Source organism: Podarcis erhardii, assembly GCF_964252035.2.
Source record: "Podarcis erhardii genome assembly, chromosome: 7".
NCBI classification, from domain to species: Eukaryota; Metazoa; Chordata; class Lepidosauria; order Squamata; family Lacertidae; genus Podarcis; species Podarcis erhardii.
The window spans coordinates 56,367,031-56,391,807 of record NC_138511.1 but is presented as its reverse complement, the minus strand read 5'-3'; the positions used below and the strand labels follow the sequence as shown (position 1 = coordinate 56,391,807).

Genomic DNA, 24,777 nt, shown 5'->3' with positions numbered 1-24,777 from the left:
GGTGGGTGGGTGGGTGGAGAACCTTAGTTTTTTATATATACTTTTCCAGTGATGGTGATAAGCCCCCTTATTTTATCTTTGTGGTGTATAGGAAACTTAACACATTAAAAAGAGCAGGGAAGTTGATATAACCTTTAATTTATTTTCCCTCAACTATTTTCATTCATAGTATGTTTGCATATTGGATTAGCAAAAAATACTTTTATACCTCCTCTTCCTTTGCAGTCATTGTGTTGTACATGTATTTAGAAAGACTGAGTCAAGAACTCAGTGATGATAGACAAGAATAATTAAAAAAAAAACTTTACAAAATCATGCTCGTGTGTACTTGTGGAAATTTCTCTTGAAAGGGCTAGTCACAGAAGGCCAAGTAAAGTAGTTGGTGGGGAAGATTCAGTGCTTGATGGAGCAGGGAGGGGAGCAGGGGAGCAGATTACTTTCTTGGTCATACTAGAAATCTTGTTCAGTATGCATGAGCTGCTACTTACAAGATCAAAAGCTAGGAGAACACAATATCTGTCTAGAAGCAAACAGAGCAGGTCCATGCCTCATCATGACATAGAAAGGAGCTCTCACTTTGGAAGCCAGTATAGTGTAAATGGACAGAATGCTGCATGTTGGATTCCTGTTTGGCTAGGAAGCTGATTGGGTGGCTGCGAGCAAGTTGTTGCTTAGCTTATTACTAAGGGTTGTGCCACACTCCACTCACCAGCCCTCCTCCCGTTCCCCTCACACTAACCCCACCCTAGAGCTTCCCCTTCCCAGCCCATACAACTACTAAACATGCTTTTCACCTTGCACCAAATTTTCAGATGCCCCTTGTCTTCTGTAGCCTTGCTTTGTACCGTTTTCACCTTGACTCCAAGTTTCCTTCCTCTCCTTTTGTCAACTTCCCCATGTACAGAAGCTAACACCAAAAAGCCTTTCCTAACACCCCTCTAGCTGTACTCTAACCTTGCTTTAATCTGCCACTCCCCCTACCCACTTCTCTGCCATTAAAAAAAAAAAAACACCACTTTCTCCTTCTGTTTTTACTCCATCCCTGCTTTATTCAAATTTCTGCTTAAAAATTGTAGTTTAAAACTACAATTTTCCTTTGCTGTCCTGCAACCTGCCTTCTCTTTCCTCTCCTCCCTTCATGCAAATCCAGGATTGTAATGGGGCACTACATATCCTCCAATAGGGGATGCGTATTGACGCCTTTACATTTTTATGCATATGGGAAGATAAATTATCTTAAGCATTATGTTTCAGGAGACATATACATATAATCATATTCTGAATCAAATACATGTTTATGTAATAAAATGCTGCAATAAAAAGGACACCTGTGTGATTAAATAACATTACAACTGAGTGAAGGAGTAATTCCTATAAACCAAAGTGTTGACAGGGTGCTAAACTCTCCCTCGCTGATGCTTGGGCTGATGGAACAGAATGACGTAAGTTCATGCTGAACTGTGAAATCAGGCTAGCTAGAGGCTGCACTCATGACTTCATGTACCTGGGAGTAAGCCTCAAATTCAGCAGGACTTAACTTCTGAGTACAGTAAACATGGTGAGACTTGCTGCCATGGGTGGCTTGCAATGGGTTAGCTGCCACTTCATTAACTTTATCATTAAGCTGTGACAAGACTCTGCTTTTGCTACTAAAGTCCAGCAGGGCTACCCCTCTGGAAATTAACTTTGAAAGGGAACACACTGGGAAGGTAATGGATGTGTAAACATCTGTTGATGGCTGAAATATGTATGTCTGTTGTGCACCGTGAAATACTGTATATTTTTGCATCATTGGAGGAAAAGCTGAAGAAACTTGTGCAAAATGAACCAACTGCAGCAGAACAAAAAATGAGGCATGTTCCTACATCCCTAACTGATGTCCTGCTCTTTTTCTCTTGTAGGATGAGGGGTGGGACAGCAATTTGGCAGATAAAGTGGTTTTCTACCTGCAATTCCCTGTTGCAGTAATGAGTTCAGGGCTACACACTTCCTTGGCTAAGGAGAGGAAAAGATGTGTTTTTTGGAGGTGGATATTGGTGCCAATAACTTGGAGATGACCTCTGCTTAAGTCTTGCTTCCTGCTAACCATGAAGGGCTAGCCTTTTGGGTGTGGGTGTGGGTGTGGGTGTGAGAGGAAGTCCTTTCCCCATTGGCATAATTTCCTGAGTTACCAGAGGAAGTGTTCCCCAAAATTTAAAGACTGCCCCACCTTGGACCCTCCAAAGAAGAGGCCTACAGAGGTTGCTGTTGATAGGTCTATATTAGCTCCAGTGTGTTCAGTGTTAGGGGACCACAGATGGTGTAATTAACTTGCCCCAGAACAGTAAATATTGATCTTAAGAGGAATAACTGGGGGGGGGGGGGATAGTTGGCAGCCCAGCCTTCCGCAATACTGCAAAGAGAATTCCAGAGAAAGAAATGGAAGTAGTGGTTTTAAGGCAAAGCTTTTATTTCTGCATTTATTAGGCCAATAGTACATTATATTAGGCCAATACAGTCATACCTCGGGTTGAAGTAGTTTTGGGTTGAACGTTTTCGGGTTGCGCTCTGTGGCAACTTGGAAGTAACAGAGCGTGTTACTTCCAGGTTTCACTGCTCATGCATGCGCAGACGCTCAAAATGACGTCATGCGCATGTGCAGAAGCGGCAAATAGCGACCTGCACACGCGCAGACACGGGTTGTCTTCGTTTCAGGATGCGAACGGGGCTCCGGGACGGATCCTGTTCGCATCCAGAGATACCACTGTATAATGATCTGCCTTAAATCAGAAGAGAAATTTGTCATCTGTTTAAAAATTAGCTTTAAGATTACAAAGTCTCCCAAACAGGGGCTATGTCCATCATTCAAAAAGATCCTTTGCATCAGTAGGGTTGGACTGCTTGCAGAGAAGCAAGAAACAGTTAGGCTAAGGCTATGATCAGCTTAAGGCATTGTCGCTTGCAATATCTTTTCATTTGGCACGTAATGAAGGGCTTTTCCCTTTGCCATAAAGTAGCTGCTTTACCCCACTGGAGCACCTGCAAAACTGGACACATTTCCTTAGATGCTGCAGTGCCAGCAAGAGGGGAACCAATATCCTAGCGGTTACACGGAGGCGGAAGCAAAGGATTTGGTGACCCCATGAGCTTCAGCCATAAATGATTCAATCTCCTCCACAGTCCGGGGGACGCAGGTCAGCAGCTCCATCCCATTAGCTGTCACAGCAATGTCGTCCTCAATTCGTACCTGGGGAAAAAAAGCATCTGGTTGAGCACTCAGGAAGAAGGGAGCAATGGCCTGGCTTGCATGAGGCCCACCCAGTTGGAGAGGATGACTTTGGGAGCTCAAAACAACTACCGAGCTATAGATTCCCCTTCCCTTTCTAAGCCACCATAAAATGCATGTAACATTCTGGATATGCTTTTCTTTCCAGGGTAAGAGCCCACATTGAGGAACTGGAGCCTATGCCCCCTTCTCAGGTAGTTCAATACTGTTGATCATCTGGGGAGGGAGAGCCGTATTCAGCCCCCCAGCTGCCGCAATGAAGTCAACTGGGTATGTGAGCTCACAGTCCTTTGCTCCCTCTCACTTGCGCACCTGTTTCTTCCAAATGGGTCATGGCACAAGCATTTTGTGCCTCTCACATCAGCCAGGAAGGAAAGGGGTGTGTGGCAGCATGGCTTATCTGATGTGCCAGCATGGAGGTGCAACACTGACAAAACCCCCGAGAGCCGACTGAGGGAAGACTTGCTGCGGCTCTGGCAAAACCTACGCAGGACAGAGAACCCCTCCCACCTTGCCTCCATAAGCTGCTCAACATGGGCACATCTCCTCGCACCATCTCCCACCCCTCAGCCAGATCCAGCACACTCCCTCTTTGCAGACCATTACTCAAGAATCCAGATCTTCATCTTGCTCTGCTTCACTGCAGATTTGTGAAGCTCTGTTCACCAATTTAATGCTCTCTGACTGTCTCTCTCTCTTTAAAAAAATGAACCATGACAGCGGATGCCTTACAGCTGATAGTGTTACCAAGAACTTTGAAACCTTTCCCATTTTCACTGGGTGTGCATGAAAAGGCCGGACCATTTTCTGTTCTGTTCTAATCTTCTCTGCCAGTTAAATATGCAGACTCAAGTCATTATCCCTTATCTTATCAGAAAGAAAGGTAAGTCTCCAAGCTGCAATAAAAGCAATTTTAGCAAGGTGTCAAATCCAAAGGAACACAAAACCCAGTGACTCCCACCATACAAGCGCTTTAATTGTTTCTGACCTCTGGGCATTTTAATCTAAAAATAATGCTAGTTTAACATTTGTCCTCCTGCTTGCAAAATAATCCATTTGTTCAAACAGAGCGAGTCATCGAGCCCTATTAAAGCGTTCAAAGAGGTATTTGCCAGATTATCTTCTTTATTTGACATTAATTTAAGTGTATTACAGAACTGAATTAAATAAACTTTCCAGAATTCACACCCAGGAGGGTGACAGCTGTCTGGTTTCCTCTACGTTTCCTGCTCAAAACCTTCCTGAAAGAGACATATTCATTGCCCCAAAGAGAAGGCAATTTCTCAAGGCTTGCTTCTTCTGATAGCACAATGGCAACAGGCAAGTCACAAAAGTAGCCATATGTAATAGGGCTGTTTCGGCTGATGTAAACTGCTAGGTCCCATGGAAGAAATGATGGCCAGCAGACACAAAACTTGGGATTGACTGCAATCCTCTTAGACAACACGCACTGTGGACAAATTTGCACCTGTGAAAAATGTCTTACACCTGCAAAATTGCACAAATGCAATTTCAAAATTGTAGAAATTTACATAGAAGCAAGAGTTGGTGGCGCTGACTTTTTTAAAAATTAAACTCTTAACTGCAATTTATTGCAAGCATTTTAGCACAAGTGAATCCCCAAGAAAACTATAAAGGCACAGTTACAGATAGGTAGCCGTGTTGGTCTGCCATGGTCAAAACAAAATAAAAAAATTCCTTCCAGTAGCACCTTAAAGACCAACTGAGTTAGTTCTAGGTATGAGCTTTCGTGTGCATGCACACTTCTTCAGATACACTGAAGAACTTTATACACTGAAGAACTTTATACACTGAAGAACTTTATACACAGATAAAGGCACAGGTTACAGGCTCTGTCATGGGTTATATAGTTCTGTTAGGTATCTTGCCTCTTATTTTTAAGGCATATCCCTCAAACAACTCCTGGCTCGCGAGCCCAATGATCTAAGCAGCTTCAGGGAGAAGCCAGAGATTACAGTACAATCACATCTTACACAGGCCTTCGGTTCCAAGGGTTATGCATACACACAAAAATGTGCATGCTCCAACCCTTGGAACTGTCCCTGTGTGAGCATCCTTACTCTTCCAGAGCTAGTGTGCCAAGAGGACCTTGCCTGGTAAGCAAGTAAGAGAGGTTTCGTGCTGGGGAAACCCTGCGTGCAATTTCAACCAGCCGGCCTTCAGCTGCTCAAGTTAAAGCTGTGGAAGATGCAATCAAGCCACACTCGCTCCTATCAACTGCAGTGATGCAGCTATGCGCAGCCTACGAGGTGAACCTCAGGTGTTCCAGCCACACAGCCTGCTGGGGGCTCCCTGACCTCTCCCGCTGCAACACGGCTTCTTGGAGCACCAATATCCTTGGGCCAGGCCTCCTCCCAGCCTCCCATGTCCCACAGCAAGTCCCCACCTCTTCTGCCATGCCTTCACACCAGGCCTCTCACCCTTCAGGCTGACGCTGCAGAATTAGCTGGTACGTCAAAAGTTGCATTTAAAAAAGAGAGGAGGGTGTCAGGCCCTCGGATCCTGGCTGGCCTGCATGCGCTGATAAAGAAAGAACAGTGCAAAGCAAAGATGACCTCTCCAACCCAGCGGGGGGAGAGAATCCAGCAGCAGAAGGTAAAGTCCCACACGGCTTGATAAGATTGTATGCTCTGCACACAGGGCTTACAAAGCGCTGAGGCCAAAGCCAGGACCGAGTGACTCAGAGAGCTGGCTGTTAAGGGAACAAGGGAGCTTCGGTGTATAAAGGTAGCGAGAGGAACTCAGCTTCAGCAAAGGGGCCTGAATTCCCCATTTCCTTTGACGGGGTGAAATCATTGGGGGGATTTCAGGCAGGGGGAACACTTTCCTTCTCTGTGGGCTCATTTCTTGCAGGTCCACCCCATTCCCGCAACACTACATTCTGCTCCAAGAAAGGATCAAGGCTGCACAAAATGAGGGAAGGGATCTTCCATTCTGAATATAATTGAGTACCAACTCTTGGATGTTTCCCACAGTTTGGCAGAAATGGCTGAATTCCTTCAGAAAATGGGTCCAGTTCCAAGTACCAGTCATAGTACCCTTTAAAGTCCTACATTGCTTAGGATCATGGGCAACTTGAAGGTTCATCCATCTCCACACGGGCCTCCCTGTACGTATATTTTCACAATGGAGGGTCTCCTTCGGCTGACCCTGTAATCTAAGGTGAAGGAAGGGGTGGCTAACTGGTTTGTGGGGGAGACTCCCACATCCCCCCCCCTCGATTGCCCCTGAGGGGGGATGGGCTGTGGTCTGGATGACTCCCCCCTCATACTGATGCGTTTTCTTTTTTCACTCCCCTTCCATGGTTGCTAACCATGCAATTAAAGTAAAGTTTACTTTGAACCTTAATTGCAGAAGAAACTCTGCTATTTGGGACACAATAGGCCAAAGACACTTTATCCATGAAACTGGTGCCTGTGATGTTGAAATCTCCTGCTATGGGAGGCCTAGGAATGAGAGGTTCTGCTACAACAGTTGCTTGTGTCAGGAGGAAAACATACTAAGTAACTGATCCATTCAGATGCCCAGCAAAGCCCAGCGGCTAAGAAGCTGAGCTATGAACCCAGACACCCCTGGTTCAAATCGCACCTCAGACATACATTTTTGAAAACCCACTTTCTGTCTCAGGTTCCCTGTCTGTGATGTGGGCGCAACAGCAGCCGAAGGATTAGCTTGAAGGGTTGCTGTAAGCTTTGCACAGTACCTAAGGATGCAAGTTCCCTTTCCACACGAGGCAAGACATCCAGTGGCAGAGATCTCTGCCCTAAGAGGTGCTAGAAGCAAGTAACTCACCCCTCCAAAACCCCGAAAGCGTTGCAGAACTTCGTTATTGATGAAGCAAGCCTGGGCAGGGTCAGCCAGGGCCTGGTCCAAGAGGTGGTCGATGAAGTAGATGCCAGGCTCCACTGTCAGCACCATGCCTTGGACAAGGAGGCGGGCAGTTCGCAGGCTCCGCAGCCCCGGAAGGTCAATGCGTTCCACACCCTAGAAAAGTGCAGTATAATGGTTAGAGTGTTCAACCAGAACCTGGGAGAGCAGGGTTTGAACCCCAACTCAGACATGAAGCTCATTGGGTGACCTTGGGCCAGTTGCTGCCTCTTAGTCTAACCTCCCTCACAGGGTTGTTGGGGATGAAGCAGGAAACAGAGAACTATTTACTGCACCCTGAGAAACTTGGGAGGAAAAGGTGGGATATAAATGAAATAAATACACATTCACCCTGCTATGGTTATATTGGACCACTGTGTTCAGACAGTCTGTCGTGCTTCTCTCATTTCTTTACCGGGCAGAATAGTATTTCTTTTCCCACTTAAAACGTTCCTAACATTTAACAGGAAGAAAAACTAGCTGCGACTGTATGACACCCACACATCCAAGGCCTGAACTGTTTGGATGAACAGAGGTGGTGGGAAATGCCCAGCGAGAATGAGAAGGAGCATGTCTAATTTCCTCGCTGCCCCTTGGGCTCCCAGCCCCATCCCACCCAGGAATACATTGAAGAGCTAAGAGTGCCTAATCTCGTGGATTAATGAAGTCCATGATCCGGAAAGGATTAAATTAGCAGCTGGACCCCTGGGCCACCAGCCTTTTTTAATCTGAAAAATAAACCGGAAGATGCTTCAAAACCAAACACAACCAGGTTCTCTTGGGTCCATCGCTTGTAAGCATTCCCCAGTGATGAATGATCAATTTCTACTAACTGGATATGATGGCAGGGTCAGGCCAATGCAAAGGCAGGATCCCCAGAAGAGTGCAGAAGGAGGGAATGCAATTACTGCTCCCCCTGCCCAGAATCAGTTGGCCTGCGTTCCACTGACTTCATTCTCTTAAGAAAGCAGGGCAGAATTGGTGTGTGTGTGTGTGTGTGTGTGTGTGTGTGTGTGTGTGTGTGTGTGTAATGAAGGGTGGCAACTGGCAAAACCCTTGAAGAGAGGACCTAGGAAGGGGCATGGAAAAGGCTGTTTCTCCAGCTCTAAGTCTGCAATCTCACATACGCCTTGGTACGTGGAAGCAGGTAGTTACATCTTTGGGAATTCCTCCTCTGGGAAGCCCATCTGGCTGACTCTCCCTCTTCAAAACACTTGCGAGAATATGACCTTTCCCAGCAAGGCTTCAGAACAGGGGTTGTAAAAACCACAGGCCTTTGAGGGACAAGTGTAGCCCTCCAGGCCTCTCCACCAGATCTTTGGAGCATCTCCTGCACCCATTTGCACCCTCCCTGTGTGCTTTTTTGCCTGGTTGTGTCCTTGAGTCCTTGCTTTTGCTTGCCTGGGTGGAGGACAGAGCAGGGTATACATTGTGTAGAAACTAGCTTACTGTACAAAGGCAGAATTGACATTCGTTGCTCTGTCCACTTCTGCCTCTGGCTATGGGGAGGCTGCCCAGAAGGTGGTGTGTGGCTCTTGAGCTGAAAGACTATTCTCCATCCCTGGAGAAATAGTGATCTGACTTTCCTGCCTTGCTTGGGGGTTGCCTTCTGGCAGGTTCTGCAATTAATTTGTGGCTGTTGCTTATGTTTTAGTTTGTGGCTTCTACGATAGGATTTAAAAACCCGATAACGGGCTGGCAAAGCACTATGAATGTTTGCATAAACAAGTAAACACAGACAGCTGTTTGGAGGTGGCGGGGCACGTGGAAGAAGGGGGACAGAGGCATGCCGACTTGATTGTTTCCAGATCTTTTGACTCCCTTTTGCAATCCTGGTGATTTAACTGGCACCCTTGGAGACGCTCCGATACTGACCTCTGGGTAGCCTCCCACATCATGCACGTCGATCCCAAGGAGGTGTCCAAGCCCATGGGGCATAAATAATGCGCCCAGATGAACCTTCACCATGTCATCAACGTTGCCTCGGAGGATGCCAATTTTTGTGAGCTCTTCCAGATGGATTCGGTCAGCCAGACGGTGCATGTCAGGCCAGGAGACTCCTTGAGGGGAGCAGAGAAAAATGGCTGCCATTAACTATTATTTAGATGCTTATCCTCCTCTTTTAAATAGAAAATCAGGGCGGGGGGGGGGACGACATAGCAGCAGAAGTGCACCCACCCAATGCCAGAGTTTTCATTTTAATACAAATGATGCTTTAAAGAATGAAGAAATGTTATTCTACTCAGCAAACAAACAAAAGAAAAACGGGAAATAAAGACATATACAGTGGTATCTCGGGTTAAGTACTTAACTCGTTCCGGAGATCCGTACTTAACCTGAAACTGTTCTTAACCTGAAACACCACTTTAGCTAATGGGGCCTCTTGCTGCTGCCACGCCGCCAGAGCACAATTTCTGTTCTCATCCTGAAGCAAAGTTCTTAACCTGAAGCACTATATCTGGGTTAGCAGAGTCTGTAACCTGAAGCGTATGTAACTTGAAGCGTATGTAACCCAAGGTACCACTGTAACATTTTTTCCTTTAAAGTAAAAGAGATACTAGAGGCCTTTGCTTTTAAGAACAAAGGTGGGGAGTCTCCAGATGTTGCTGACCTACAACTCCTATCATCCCTGCTGGCTGGGGCTGATGGGAATTGGGGTCCCAAGAGGGCCAAGGGTTCCTCACTAATGCTTTAACATGTCTCACACGAACAGCTAATTGACGCAACAGCACCTTCACAGTCTTTGTGGGGTGTTAATGTGCCCCACACATCACTTGGGAATGATGAATCCAATTCTACATTGGACTTGGGATTGGGAGATCAGGGCATAAACTTAACCCTAAAGTTCACTAGGAGCACTTGGGCCACAGATGATCCTTTCAGTCAAAAAAAGCAATAAATCAGATGACTAAGTGAATTAATGCTACCAGCATGTGACTTATTCCTCATCCTAAGAAAGAATAATTGTTTGAGTTTTTCTCTGTGTCCATCTTCCTGCTAATTTCCCCAGAGGGTTCACAATTTAATGAAGTCTTTCCGCACCTACTCTCACCTCCACAACTCTGCCAACCCCTCGTTTGAGGGAGCACAGAAATCTCACATCCTCTTTCAAGCCAACAGGCCTATTTGCTTGCCCAGCCCAGCCCAACCTTGTGGAGAACAATTTCCCCCCTCCACCTGCATTCTCACTGCCCAACAGGAGACATCTCCCTACCCAACCCCGACCCATAAACACTAGCAAATCCACAAAGCTATCACCACTTTTGTTATGTGTTTTATATTGTATTTGGAAGACTGATCTTCTTATTTAAGATTCAAATAGATCACCCACTCACTCACTTCTTTCCTCTCAAGTCATTTGAACGAACACAGCCTGTTTTGTGAATGTCCAGGCCAGCCATTCCCAATCTGGCGCCCTCCAAATGTTTTGGATTGCAACTCCCATCAGCTCCAGCCTGCAGAGCTCTATGCATGATGCTGGGGCTAATGGGAGCACAGCAATGCCAGATGAGGTTGATGGGAGCTATAGTCCAAAATATCTGGAGTCTACCGGGTTGGCAAAGCCTATCAACACTAATGGGTCCACCTTCCATCTCTTCCTGTTCGCTCTCCATCTCCCTGAGGCCATTCAGATTCCCCCAAATGCCCCTGGGGTGAGATCTTTCACCCCAGAACATCATCCTGCCAGGTGACAGGAAGACTTTTGCCTGGCATGCAGTACAGATGTGTAACAAAATGTCCACACCTGCAAGCTTCTTTTCTTTGCAGTGAGCAGCTTGGAATACCTGCAGTTCTGGCTGGCTGCCCATCACTTTCCCTCTGACTGAAGCCCCTCTCAGCAGCAGATACCCTTCCCCCTACCCAGAGCAAACTTCATTTGGCCGACTGACCATTTAACCAAAACCTCAAGAACCGTGATACTTATCCGACAAAGGCACTCCAAAATCTGCTGATTGACTACTTTTAAATGAGCTGCGGTGACACAGAGCACATTGTTCCCTTGGTGGCGGGCACCGCACAGTCTTGCAGTGCATCTTTCGCACTGGCTGCCGTCACGCTGCTCCCTCCCCCAACCCCACTACGGGGCTTGAGTCACTCCCAGCAGGACCGTTTGCCAAACTAAGGTAACTGGGGTGAAGGTTTAGCAGCTAACGCTTTCCTTATTCGGATTTGGCACACTCGCGTACGAGTCAGCAGTTTTTGCATCCAAGAGGCCCTCCCAGTTTACATTTGCTTTACCCCCCTCAGTGGGGGAGACAGCTTGGGGGGGGGATGGGGGCATATCTTGTCTGAATTATGTTAACTTTTAAAAAAAGGAAACACACGCACAATGTGCTGAAAATAATCAGAAGGGAGGAACACTCCCCTAGCTCAGCACCAATAAAAAATTACCCTTGTCCTACCTCTCTGGAATAAAGGCCAGTTAACAGATTATCCTTTTTTTCCAGTGTGTGGTGTGGGCAACATAGCTGTTCAACATCCACAGAATCACAGAGCTGGAAGGGACCACCAAAGGTCATGTAGTCCAACCCCCAGCAATGGCAGGAATAGCAGCTAAAGAATCCTTGACAGATGGCCATTCAACCTCTGTTTTAAAACCTCAAAGGAAGGAGAGTTCAGCATCTTCCAAGGTAGTTCTTTAACCTGTTTAAAGTTAGCTGGTTTCTGATTTTCACATTTTTATATGTGTTTTGTTGTTTAGTTTAATGTACAGCTGTTGTAAACTGCTCTGATTTTTTTTTTTTAAGAATAGCAATATATAAATAGTTTTATCAAATGAATAAATGAATGTAACAAAAAACCCATTACATAGACACAATGAAACTTACTGAAAACAGTATGTAAGTGTTTGTATGGAAGGGTTCTAGAATGTTAGCTATTTTGGAATCAATACTTTTATATATATAAAAAGGGAGCACCTGAGAATGAAGACTGTGGGGCAATGACTTCATCTGAGAGGGGAGGCTCTGTCTACTCTTATTATGCAGAGAGGCAGAGACCCCTCACCCAATACCTTTGGAAATCACAGAATCACAGACTTGTAGAGTTGGGATTCACCCAAGGGTCATCTAGTCCAACCCCGGGCAATGCAGGAATCATAGCCCCGGGCAATGCAGGAATTTTGACAGCCCAACCTCTGTTTAAAAACCTCCAGTCTCCTCTTTACCAGGCTAAACGTACCCAAATTCCCTCGACTGTTCCTCATAAGGCTTGGTTTCCAGGCCCTTTATCATCTTGGTCGCCCTCCTTTGCACATGTTCCAACTTGTCAATATCCTTCTTAAACTGTGGTGCCCAGAAATGGACATAGGACTCCAGGTCTGGCCTGACCAAGGCAGAATAGAGTGGCGCTATTACCGTATTTTTCGCTCCATAGGATGCACTTTTCCCCCTCCAAAAATGAAGGGGAAATGTGTGTGCGTCCTATGGTGCGAATGCAGGCTTTCGCTGAAGCCTGGAGAGCGAGAGGCATCGGTGCGCACCGACCCCTCTCGCTCTCCAGGCTTCAGGAAGCTATCCGCAAGCCTTGCAAGCCGGGGGGGGGGGGAGTTCCCGCGAGCTCACGAGGCTTGCGGGCGGCAGCCTGCAGCCCCAGCGAGTGTCCACAAGCCTTGCGCGCCCGGCGGGAGGTCCCGCCGAGCGCACGAGGCTTGAGGCGGCAGCCTGTTGCCCGAAGCACGGGGAGCCCTCCGGAGGGCTCCCCGTGCTTCGGGCAAGTGTCTGCAAGCCTCGTGCGCCCGGCAGGAGGTCCCGCCAGGCACGCGAGGCTTGGGGCGGCAGCTTGCTGCCTGAAGCACGCGGAGCCCTCCGGAGGGCTCCCCGTACTTCGGGCGAGTGTCTGCAAGCCTTGCGCGCCCGGCGGTAGCTCCCGCCAGGCGCTTGAGGCTTGGGGCGGCAGCCTGTTGCCCAAAGCACAGGGAGCCCTCCGGAGGGCTCCCTGTACTTGGGCAAGTGTCTGCAAGCCTTGCGCGCCCGGCAGGAGGTCCCGCCAGGCACGCAAGGCTTGGGGCGGCAGCCTGTTGCCCGAAGCACAGGGAGCCCTCCGGAGGGCTCCCCGTGCTTCGGGCAAGTGTCTGCAAGCCTTGCGCGCCCGGCAGGAGGTCCCGCCAGGCGCGCGAGGCTTGGGGCGGCAGAAGGGTCTCCTTCTGTTCCTTCTCCAGGTTCGCTGAAGGGCGATGCCCCTTCTCCCTCTCTGCGCAGCACCTCTCCTGTGAAGGAGGGGCGCTGGGCAGAGAGAGAGAAGGCGCAGTGCTCCTTCAGCGACGCGTCTGTCCTGGCTTCTGCTTTAGCCCTGCGCAGCCTCTTTGGGCAGGGGGAGCCTTCATCCCACTGCCCTGAAGAGGCTTGGCACGGTTACCCCAGAAGCCAGAACAGCCACAAGGTATCCCAGAAGCCAGATCCCTCTTGCTGTTCTGGCTTCTGGGGTTCAGAATAATTTTTTCTTGTTTTCCGCCTCCCAAAACTAGGTGCGCCCTATCGTCCGGTGCGCCCTATGGTGCGAAAAATGCGGTACTTCCCTTGAACTGGACACTAGAGTTCCGTTGATGCAGCCTAGAACTCCAATAACTTTTTTTGCTGCTGCATGACACTGTTGACTCATGCTAAGGTTGTGGTCTACTAAGACCCCTTGATCCTTTTCACATGTACTAATAATTTGGAAATCAGAGGAAGGTTTATTTTGGATCTCATTAAGCTCCCATATATCACACAATGCTAAGAAATGAGGAAGCTGGCCCAAGTCTGGCTCAGTTTGCTTTGATCTTGACAAAATGAAGTTGCACTTTGGTGCTGAAATTGAAAGTATGATCAAAGAATCCCAGTGACTGGAGCTGGCATCACCCTGGAAAAGAAGAGTTCCTTGAGAGCCTCCCCCCACCCCCGAAAAAAATAAAAAACTTTGCAGACCAGAACTTGAGAAGAATTCAGAAGAGGGTCTAATTAACATCAGCTTTTTACATGAGAGGCCCTGATGGCACATTAAAAGTTAGGCTGAGGCCGAAAAGACTTTGCAGAAGTTGCACATCTCCTTTCCTTTTACTGGCTACCCATTTTCATTAAGGAGGTGCTCAGAGACACATTAATATATTATGCTCTGAGAGATGTCAGATTTTTCATCCTTCCCACCAAACCCATCCACCCCTCTAAATTAAAAGGTTCAGGGTCCTAAAGTCAGAGAAAACTCTTCATTATTTTTGCATGCAACTCAGGAATATTCAGCTTTAATCAGAGAAGCAATTTTAGGCACCTTATAAGACTAATCCCCCTCTCCCAAGGCACAGGATACTCTCACAAGGAAAAATCTTCTTAACTGCCTGCATTCCCGATGACTAAAGGAATCATCCGCAGATACTCCTTTGAAACAGGACAGGCTCCAGAGGGTGGTGTGGTCAGGCGTTTGCTGCCCCCCCCCAATTCCACACTTTGCACCTGAGATGGTCAGAGGCAGCAGAGGCAAATCCTTAGTCTCTATACTACTACACACTTCTTTCAGGTTAAGGTGTCCAGCTGGCAAAGGCTGCTCTAACCACTACACAACACTGTCTAACATTGGTGAAATGCTCCCCAGGTTTTAGTGAACTGCTCTCCACTGGGCTGCTTATAGATCCACCCCCCAACCCACCTGGAACCTTGGAAAATGCAACCTGCTCCCCAATACTGGGAGGTTCATCAGACAGCCAGCCGGCCAGCCAGCTGTCAGCTACTCAAGGGCCAGGTTTACACAGTCTGATTGGAGAACCCTTGGACTTTGGACCGCTGTCGCATGAGACGTCTGTCCTAAGGGGAAATCTGCTGATGAGGCGTCTGCTTCATTCTTAATTCACTGCCAAATGAGATACGGTGTGATGTAGGTCAGTGAACCAATAGATGACCTTCTCACCCAATGAGCATGGCTCACTATGGTTCTCCTGCTTCTTCCTGAGCATCGATGGAAGCTTGATGGGCCTGGACATGACACACCTTCTAGGGTCTCCCCACCCAGCTCTCCCTCTCTCTCTCTCTCTGCGGCTATAACAAGGGCTGCTTGACTGCCACAACGTTGACCGTAGCCTTGGGCAAACAAGGTAACTGCGCTTGACACAGGAATATGGATTAGTTAGCAAAGAGATTACGGCATCAGAAGCCATTCAGCATTACAGAGGGCTAGCACAGTGAAGGCAGATTTCAACATGACTTTCAGGCTGCAGGAGATGGAGCGAGGTGGTACTGCAGGGACCCTGCCACTGACTCTGCTAAAATACCAACTCCAGAAGGCTCCTCCCTCAGCTGTCATCCTTTTTGTCAGAGTACAGGAAGAGAGAGAAAGGACAGCAGAGCCTCTCCATCAACTCTGCAACGTCTGACTCCTCGTCTCCTTGGAATCTGTCCAATCCAGCTGGCCAGCAACTCAGTGCTACGAAATAGTGCAGAGTTTACTTGCTTTCCTCCTCCCTCCTAAACCTTCTTGTCCCCTTTTGTGCTGTGTCTTTCATATTGTAAGCCCAAGAGCAGGGACTGCCTTCCCACAAACAATTTGTAAATGTTTTTTTCCTGTGAAAGAGGGAGATAAAAAATGCTATAAACAAAGAAACACTTTAGAAAAGGGCTCTGAAGGCAAGTGAACAGAGGAGGCTATCTCATCCCAAAGACTTGGAGACCCCTCACCCCACTTAACAGCAGCGTTGAGGAGACTAACAGACCCGATTCATGCAGCACAAACCACCAGGATAGGGATGAGGAACCCCAGGCCTTCCAGGCCTCTCAGTATGGGCCCCAAGGCTCTCCCCCCGCCAATGGCCCATCTAGTCCAGCATCCTGTTCTCACAGCAGCCAACTGGATGCCTCAATGGGAAACTAGCAAGCAGTAATTGAGCACAAAAGCATTCAGAAGCACATTTGTCCAGTCCTATTATCAGCACATGGAAGGAGGAATTGCAATTCTAATTGGAACTGGGGCTGGAGAGGGAAAGGTGGGAATTCCCTACCACCCCCACCCCCCATGCCAGTGTACTGCTTCCAGGCGATGCACTGAGCATCATGAGCAAACCTGGCCATGAAGCTCTTTTTGACAATCTGTTTCTCTAGATGCGCAGCTGCCAGTAACACAATTTAAAAATTTAAAAAACAAATAAAATGCTGGCTGGGTGGAAAAACAGCAACGACATCTGAGCATATTTGGAAGCCCTTTCATATTTTTTCATACTTTGTGGAAGCAAACAGCATCCATCAGCGCAACAGCCGCCTTTTGCCCAGCGAGTGTCCAAGTGCCATGTCAGTTCAGCTGGGACTTTGGGGCACACGAGGCTATAAATAAATGGAGGAGAGGCGACCTGTTGCCAAGTTGGCTCCGCTCGCTCCTTTCCTCAGGAGGCGTTTGAGAGACAAAATAGCTTTTAATTGGAACGTGGGCGGAGTGTGTGTGTCTGTGGGAGGGGGGTGTCAATGCTCTCTTACCGGGAGATCTGGTTTGATACAATAGGAAACCGCAAAGCAAGAAGAATGGGATTATAATGTCCATTAAAAAATGGTACACATGGGTGGGGAAAAGCAAGAACGAGATACAAACCCACCTTCCACCAAGTACTTCATTCCTAATTTATTTAACACGTATTTATCCTGCTCGTCAGATTAAAAAAAATAAATTAAATAAAGGCTAGCAGAGTAGCTGGAAGATCACTACAACTCCCATGTGGCTGGCATGGCTGGTAGCATTTGTACTCCAAAACATCTGGAGAGAACCAGGTGGGGTAAAGGGTGTTTGTTGAAGAGCCACAAGGAGGCCCCAGCAGGCCTGGCCTGTAACCTGGAATCTGGAATAAGATCAGGCGAATAGCCCATCTAGTCCAACATCCTGTTCTGATAGCAGCAGACCAGATGCCCCCTATAGGAAGCCTGCAAGCAGGATCCGACTGCAAGGATCCTCTCCCAACTTGCCATTCCCGCCAACCGGCATTAAGAGGCATACTGCCTCCAATAGCAGAGGTAAAAATATGTCTCAGAATCCTTTACCACAGACCAGGGTTCCTCAGGCTGACCTCTAGGTGGAATGTCAAAAAGGCCCTCTTTTATTTTTTTTTAATTAAAATAAAATAACAGTCATTATTGGTGCCATTCCATGCCACATCCACACCGGACATTTAAAGTGCTACAATACTTTAAACAGTCAGGGCGCCCCCCCCCCCCAAGAATCCTGGGAGCTGTAGTTTGTAAAAGGTGCTGAGAGTTGTTATTCTGTTCCCCAGAGGTACTATTCTCCAGAGTTCCCTAGGAAGAGCAATTGATGCTAGGGAGGGAGCTGGGTATGTTTAGCCTGGAAAAGAGAAGACTGAAAGGAGACATGAGAGCCATCTTAAAATATCTAAAGGGCTCTCACCTGGAAGGTGGAGCAAGCTTGTTCTCTGCTGCTCCAGAGGGCAGGATCCAAATTGATGGATTCAAGTTAAAGGAAAGGAGTTTCACACTAGACATCAGAAAGAACTTTCTGACAGCAAGAGCTGTTTGACAGTGGAACCGACTGCCTTGGAAGGCGGTGGACCAGGCTTCCTCAACCTCGGCCCTCCAGCTGTTTTGAGACTACAGTTCCCATCATCCCTGATCACTGGTCCTGCTAGTTAGGGATCATGGGAGTTGTAGGCCAAAAAAAACTTCTGGGGGACAGAGTTTGAGAATGCCTGTAGTGGACTCTTGGGCCCCTTCCAACTCTACAATTCTCCAATTCTATTACTGTTAAACCATTCTGGAAATGTAGATCTGGGGAGGGGAATAAGGGTCTCCTAACAATTCTCAGCACCCTTAACAAACTACAGCTCCCAGAATTCTTTGGGGGAAGGTGTGACTGTTTAAAGCAGCATCACTCCGTGTATCATTCAGTCCCAGCAGAGCTAAGCAAATCTGCCGCAGATTTTAAGCAGTGGAGGGAAAAGGTGAAAAGATTCCTGATTAATGGAAGGCAGGGGATATGCAGAGGGGCTTGTCTGTCTGCTAGCAGTGGCACAAAGGGGCAGCCCATCTCCTCAATCTGGGGCCACTGTGTGAAGCATGGCCAGCCCATTCCAAACCACGAGGGCTAAACATCACCCCCAGCGAGTCTAAGGTGCACCATACGCACAGAAGCATCTGGCAGGGCGACCTCCACAGAGGCTCCTTCTGTTCTTTTGATGTATTCTCCCCCCCCCCCTTCTTACCTGGCTTGACGGCGCTTAGCACAGCCCGGTTTGACTTCAGCACAGCTTCGTAGATCGCCCGCTGGTCAGGGGTGAACTTCCCATTTGCTGGAAACGTGCAGGTGATGTCTGAGCCGTAGCAATAGTACTCGCCTCCCATGTCAAAAAGGCTGTAGGAAAGAGAGAAGTTTAGCACCTGGGAGAAAAGGGCATTAAGGACAGGAAGACTCCCTCCCCCCTAAGCTCAACTTGGACCTGGATTCAAGGCTCAGCAGCACCTGAAAGTTAATCTCCGGGTACTAGGCGATCTGCCCCATCATCAAAATTATTTATTTTTTAAATAAGATTTCTACATCACTTGATTGTTTTAAAAAAAAACAACTCAAAGTAGTTTGCAAAAAAGATAAAATTATAAAATTATCAGTAAGAAAGGCTTGGCTACACAATAATGTTTTGAGCAGGCGCCCAAAAGTTACATTGAAGGCGCCCGCCTGATAACAATAGGCAGGGAGTTCCAAAGTGTAAGGGCAGCCACACCGAACAATCAAGTTCATGCAAATGCAGAACGAGGGCTATGTGACACCTGTAATAGTGTCAGTTCTGCCAGTTTTGCTCATCCCTCAGCCTAAGCGACTTCCCAGGAAGGTTGTAAGAACAAAATGGGAGCAGGAGCCTGGTCAGTCACCCTGAACTCCTTGGAGGAACCCGCTGCAGAAATTGAAGGAAGACAGACAAGCTGATTCCTAACAGCAACATAAAACAAAGGGCTGGGCCGATGACACGAAAGGTCTGATTGCAGCTCAGTGGCAGAGAATCTGCTTTACATGCAGAAGGTCACAGGTTCAATTCCCAGCATCTTCAGGAACAGATGGGAATGACCCCCATTTGAAATCCCAGAAAGTTGCTACCAGTCAGTGTGGACAATACTGAGCTAGATGGACCAGCTGTTGGATTCAGCATAAGACAGTTTCCCATATTTCCCGTAGCAGACCCTGCAATGCACCTGGATGCCAGCTCTGTCCCCATATCCACTATTACAGGCCCCCAACAACACCAGAGGCTCATTTGCCTGCTCATCCCCCAAGGTAAGATCTGCCACCACCAGTTGTCCGCCTGCAACCAACAGACCAGTCTGACTGGATACAAATCTGGCATCTTAAAGTCACTGTGTGCCGGCCTTTGGGGGGATGGCTCAAGTGGACTCTGTTGACAGCTCAAAGCAGGCATAGGCAAACTCCGGTTCTCCAGATGTTTGGGACTACAATTCCCATCATCCCTAGCGAACAGGACCAGTGGTCAGGGATGATGGGAATTGTAGTCCCAAACATCTGGAGGGCCAGCATTTGCCTATGCCTGGCTTAGAGTCTCTGAAATCCAGACTGAAATGGAAACAGGGTTCCCTTCGTATTATACTTCAGGAGCTAAATTTGTTTGAACAACAATAGGGCAACCAGTGACTTCTGATAAGAACAGTGACTTATTCTCTTCTCCTCTCATAGGAAGAGAGCTGTTCCAAAAGTGGAATGGACTCCCTGAGAAGGTGAGGCTGGATGGCCATCTGTCAGGGATCCTTGAGCTGTGATTCCTGCATTGCAGGGGGTTGGGATAGATGACCCTTGGGGATCCCATCCAACTCTATGGCTCTATGATTCTATGAGGCCAGCTGGTGATCTTGTATCAAACAGATTTCTTAAGACTCCCAGTACCGGCCAGGCCCATCCTCCTTCCTCCCTGGGTCTCTCGTGCCTGACTCCCAGCACCAGGTGGGGACACGTCGTTCCCAGTGTGCTGATCAAACAAGCGGCAATTAAAAGAAGTAGGGCAAAAGCCAGCCTTTGGAGTATGGACTTTTACTGTAAATAGTGTCACACCCACCACATGTACAGGAAAGGTCAGTGTGCCTCCTGTTTTGTCTCAGTGAGTAAGGCAGCCGGCATCGGACAGCACATGGAGCAACTGATTGCATTTTCTTAAAACAGTGCACAAGCTCTCCTTGCCCGCAGAGGACGACTTCAATGCTGTTGCTTAACTTTGCCAGCTAAGGAAGGATCCACATGGCCCAGGCCCTGTCAAGACTGGACTCGCAATGGCTCACCTTTCCCACAGACGGTCCAAAGTGCGACCCAGATGCTGGGGGATGCAGACCCCACAAGCTAAGGATACTTCCTGCTGGTTGGGGAAGTTATATTGGCTTTTTAACACAAGCCAGCTTTTCAATAGCTCACAGTCAACCCCTGAGTGGCCTGGCTGATGTGCAGAGGCAGCTGTGTTTCCTGCACTGGAGTGGGTTGGACTAGTTGTCCCTTTGAGTCCCTTCCAATTACAATTCAGTGCTTCTATGCTTCTAGCTCCTTGGGTGCTGACTGTCAGCCAGCCCCCCAGGATCAGCCACTCCTGAACTGGGAAGTACAGTGGTACCTCGGGTTACAGACGCTTCAGGTTACAGACTCCGCTAACCCAGAAATATTACCTCGGGTTAAGAACTTTGCTTCAGGATGAGAACAGAAATTGCGCAGCAGCAGTGCGGCGGCAGTGGGAGGCCCCATGAGCTAAAGTGGTACCTCAGGTTAAGAACAGCTTCAGGTTAGGAACGGACCTCCAGAACAAATTCAGTTCTTAACCCAAGGTACCAATGTAGTTACAAGTGCCTGCAAAGCCAAAGGACGCGCGATGGGAGGAGTCTGACTGCTGCATCTCTGCACGAGACAATTCTGAACCTGCTTCAGTTCAGTCAGACTCCACTGGGGGTAGAGAGGTTTCCTGCTCTCAGAGGTGACTGTCTTGCTGCCTGCTCCTTCCAGTGAGAAGGCACACCCACGTTACTGAACTCTGGCAGAGACACAGCTGGTGATGCCAAGCCTCTGGTGCAAGAGTCCTGATCAGAGCAGGATCTGCATCTTCCTCAAGTGAACCATGTGGAGGAACAGGTGGGGTCAGGCAAGGCCGAGCCTGGACTGTCAGGCCCTACAGCATTCCAGCTGCCACCAGCTCTGACAGAGAGCCCAGGCTCAGAGACTTGGAAGCCTGAGAGAGTGCCAGAACACGAAGGAACATAAGGACATAAGAAGAGCCTGCTGGATCAGGCCAGTGGCCCATCTGGCCCAGCATCCTGTTCTTATAGTGGCCAACCAGAGCCCTCTGGGAAACTGGCAAGCAGGACCCAAGCACAAGGGCACTCTTCCTGCCTTCGGTTTGCAGCAGCTGGCACTCAGAAGCATTGCTGCCTCCCACTGCTAAGCAGCCATTATGACTAGCAGCCATTGAAAGCCGCCTCCTCTATGAATCTGTGTAATCCTCTTTTAAAGCCACCCAGGCTGGTAGCCATCACAGCCTCCTGTGGAAGGGAGTTCCACAGGTTAACTATGTGCTTCATGAAGAAGGGCTTTCCTTTATTTGTCCTGAATCTTCTAGCATTCAGCTTTCATGTTCCCTGAGTTCCCATGTTATGAAGAGGGAGGAAAACTTTTCCCCAGCCACTTTGCAACCTTTCCTCATGTTCCCTGATGGAACAAATTTATTATCTGCTTCTCCAAGATGTAGGGCCAGAATCAGTATTTTTAAACCACAAGAAATGAAATTAGGAAGGACTTCCAAGAGCTGTTCTCACTTGGAAACTGATAGACTCTCCTTGGTTTTTGAACAGGGGGTGGGTGATCACTTTTCGGCGATGCAGTAACAGTGGGTTATGAGTGGGTTGAATTAGACGACCTTCCAGTTCTTATGACTCCAAAAACTAGATCCAGGGGAAAGGTGAGACAATATCACATTTTTGTCTGGATTTCATACATTCAAGTCACCAATGTCAAGCAACTAACTGCACTGACTCACACAGCTGCAGTATTCTTTTACCCTACTAATCAGCAGAAATGGTTCCCAGTGGGGAAAAGTCATGACACAAAAGGAAAAATAGATGGGTAGGGAGAAGAAAATAAGCTAACTGTAGCACCTAAAGTTCCTAAAGTTAAGCAGTAGTTCTTACAATGACCACTGGAATGGAAATAGAACAGACGGTGTGTGTGTGTGTGTGTGTGAGAGAGAGAAAGAGGGGGGGGGCTGGGGCTGGGAGCTCTCTGACTGTCCTCTGGTTAGTTTACAGAATCAGGCCCTGCAGGCACAGTCAAAATTCTGTTCCCCGTCTGCATTCTTTTGCTGCTCCAAGGCCACTGGTAGTTAATTTTTAATACCGGGGAAGTAGGCAAAGCTCTGGGAAGCCATTTTACTGGCCCAGGGAGACATGCAATGCTGAAGTCTGAGTCAGGCCATCAGAGCACCCTGTGCTGTACGGCCGCCTCTGACTCACAGCCCCTCTCCAAGGTCTCGGGAGACAGCTGTGATCTTTGCTCGGCAATCTAACTTTTTCCCTTTCATCCAAACGAGAGGCATCCCAGGGAACTGTGTTAGAAGTTTATAAAATTATGCCTGGCATGGACAAAGCGGTTAGAGAACATTTTTGTGCAGTGGTACCTCGGGTTAAGAACTTAATTCGTTCTGGAAGTCCATTTTTAACCTGAAACTGTTCTTAACCTGAAGAACCACTTTAACTAATGGGGCCTCCCGCTGCTAATGCACCGCTGTTCTCATCTTGAAGCAAAGTTCTTAACCCGAGGTACTATTTCTGGGTTAGCGGAGTCTGTAACCTGAAGTGTCTGTAACTTGAAGCGTCTGTAACCCAAGGTACCACTGTAGCAAGGCCAGTAAGAGTCAACAGGACAGAGGTTTATTTTTTCTCCCTCTCTCATAATACTAAACTGGCGGGCATCCAACAAAGCTGAGAAGTGGGGAAATTCGGGAAAGTTAAAAGAAAGTACTTCCTTCCTGCAGTGCATTGTTAAACTATGGAACTCACTTCCACAGGAGGCCGTGAGGGCCACCAACTTGGATGGCCTTAAAAGAGGATTGGATAAATTCCTGGAGGAAAAGGCTACTAGTAGCCCCACTCCACAATTGGAGGTAGCAATGCTTTTGAAGGCCAGTTGCTGAAAGCCACAGGAGGGGAGAGTGCTTTCTGATCAGGTCTTGTTTGTAGGTCTCCCATTGAGGCATCTGGTTGGCCACTGTGAGAACAGGATGCTGGACTAGATGGGCCATGGGCCTGATCCTGCAGGCTCTTTTTATGTTCTGAATGAAGCACTCTTCCAGTTGCAGGGCATGTGCAGAACTACATTTGAGAGCCAGTGTGGTGTAGTGGTTAAGAGTGGCAGACTCATAATCTGGGGAACCAGGTTTGCGTCTCCGCTCCTCCACATGCAGCTGCTGGGTGACCTTGGGCCAGTCACACTTCTCTGAAGTCTCTCAGCCCCACTCACCTCACAGAGTGTTTGTTGTGGGGGAGGAAGGGAAAGGAGAATGTTAGCCGCTCTGAGACTCCTTCAGGTAGTGATAAAGCAGGATATCAAATCCAAACTCTTCTTCTACTACTTAAAACTTTCCTGGCAACCCACACATTAGCCAGGAGACCCTCTCTCTGCAACCCAGGGGCATGTCTAGGGTTTTTCTTCCAGCTGGTAGCTGTACAACAGACAGTATCTCACTGCTATCTACTCAAGCGACCTAAGTCAATGGCTGTTTTGATTTAAATGTCTTTAGATCAGCCCTTTGCCAGGCTGGTGCCCTCCAGATGTTTTGGACTACATCGGGCTGCAGAGGGTTATTGGGGGTGTCACACAAAACATCTGGAGGGCACCAGCTTGGCAAAGGGTGCTTTAAATAGTATCTTACGAGTATGAAATAATAGCTTTTTTCCAATTCAGGGAACAGATAAATATCATTCTACAAGGGTTTTTTAAATGGCCCTCTAATTAACAGATAAGAGAAGAGAGAAATTTGCTGAAGCATTTGCTATTTTAAACAGATGGAAATTCAAAAGGTGGAGGAAAAGGAGATAAGTTGATTTTATTTTTGCTAGCAAAGAAACTGTGACAGAAATTCACTTTAGAAACAAATTGTGTGTTTTAATGGAAGGTGTCTCTGCATCTTTCATCACAAGATGGCACTATTAACCAGAAAGACTTGGCAAATTTCTTGTGAGTGACTGAATTTTCATATATGGATACAGAGAACTCAGAAGCCCTTTTCTCTTTGCAGAGAAAAGACTCGTCAGTGACAGCAAAGACCACAACTTTTATAAGCAGCTTTTATAAGGACCGAAGTGACGCTCTGGATGTTAAATTTTAATAAATTTTAATTGAGTGTGGCAATTTTATCTGCATAGCGCACAAATCACAATTGTAGGTGTTTTAATGTAGTTTGGCAGTTTCTTCTTGCTTTGTTGTGTTTATACATATTTGTAGTTTGTGCTGAAACGAAATTGCAATGGCAAGTGGCCAATGCAAATAAGTGTCTGCCTATACCTCTTCAGGCATTTGAGTGAACATGTGGGGGCTTAAATTCTATCTCATTCTCTATAGTGTGCTAGTTCATGTATTCTGTGCACCTGGATGGAACTATCCCAGCCAAGAGAGTCATCAGCATGGTGTAGTGATTA

At 47.7% G+C, this 24,777-nt stretch overlaps 1 protein-coding gene and 1 long non-coding RNA gene across 3 annotated transcripts in view; both read right to left on the bottom strand.

Moving 5' to 3' along the window:
* PEPD (peptidase D) overlaps positions 1-24,777 on the bottom strand; it is a 131,615-nt gene continuing 106,838 nt past the window's right edge. Inside the window, exons 12-16 of one of the 2 annotated variants that reach the window (XR_014158968.1) lie at positions 18,315-18,463; positions 9,029-9,213; positions 7,079-7,270; positions 745-3,226; positions 1-653 (exon numbers count right to left, since the gene is read on the bottom strand). Coding sequence is in view for 1 of the 2 variants with exons in the window: in XM_081872197.1 (XP_081728323.1) it covers positions 3,086-3,226; positions 7,079-7,270; positions 9,029-9,213; positions 18,315-18,463 (667 nt within the window). In the remaining variant the exon portion in view is untranslated. Of the gene's footprint in view, positions 3,227-7,078; positions 7,271-9,028; positions 9,214-18,314; positions 18,464-24,777 lie in introns of both variants that reach the window. The other variant, XM_081872197.1, reaches the window with a different exon arrangement.
* On the bottom strand, positions 4,373-7,072 carry LOC309347545. Its single transcript, XR_014158969.1, has 2 exons — positions 5,095-7,072; positions 4,373-4,894 (listed from the first exon to the last, which is right to left on the bottom strand). It is a non-coding gene; the product is annotated as an uncharacterized lncRNA (long non-coding RNA).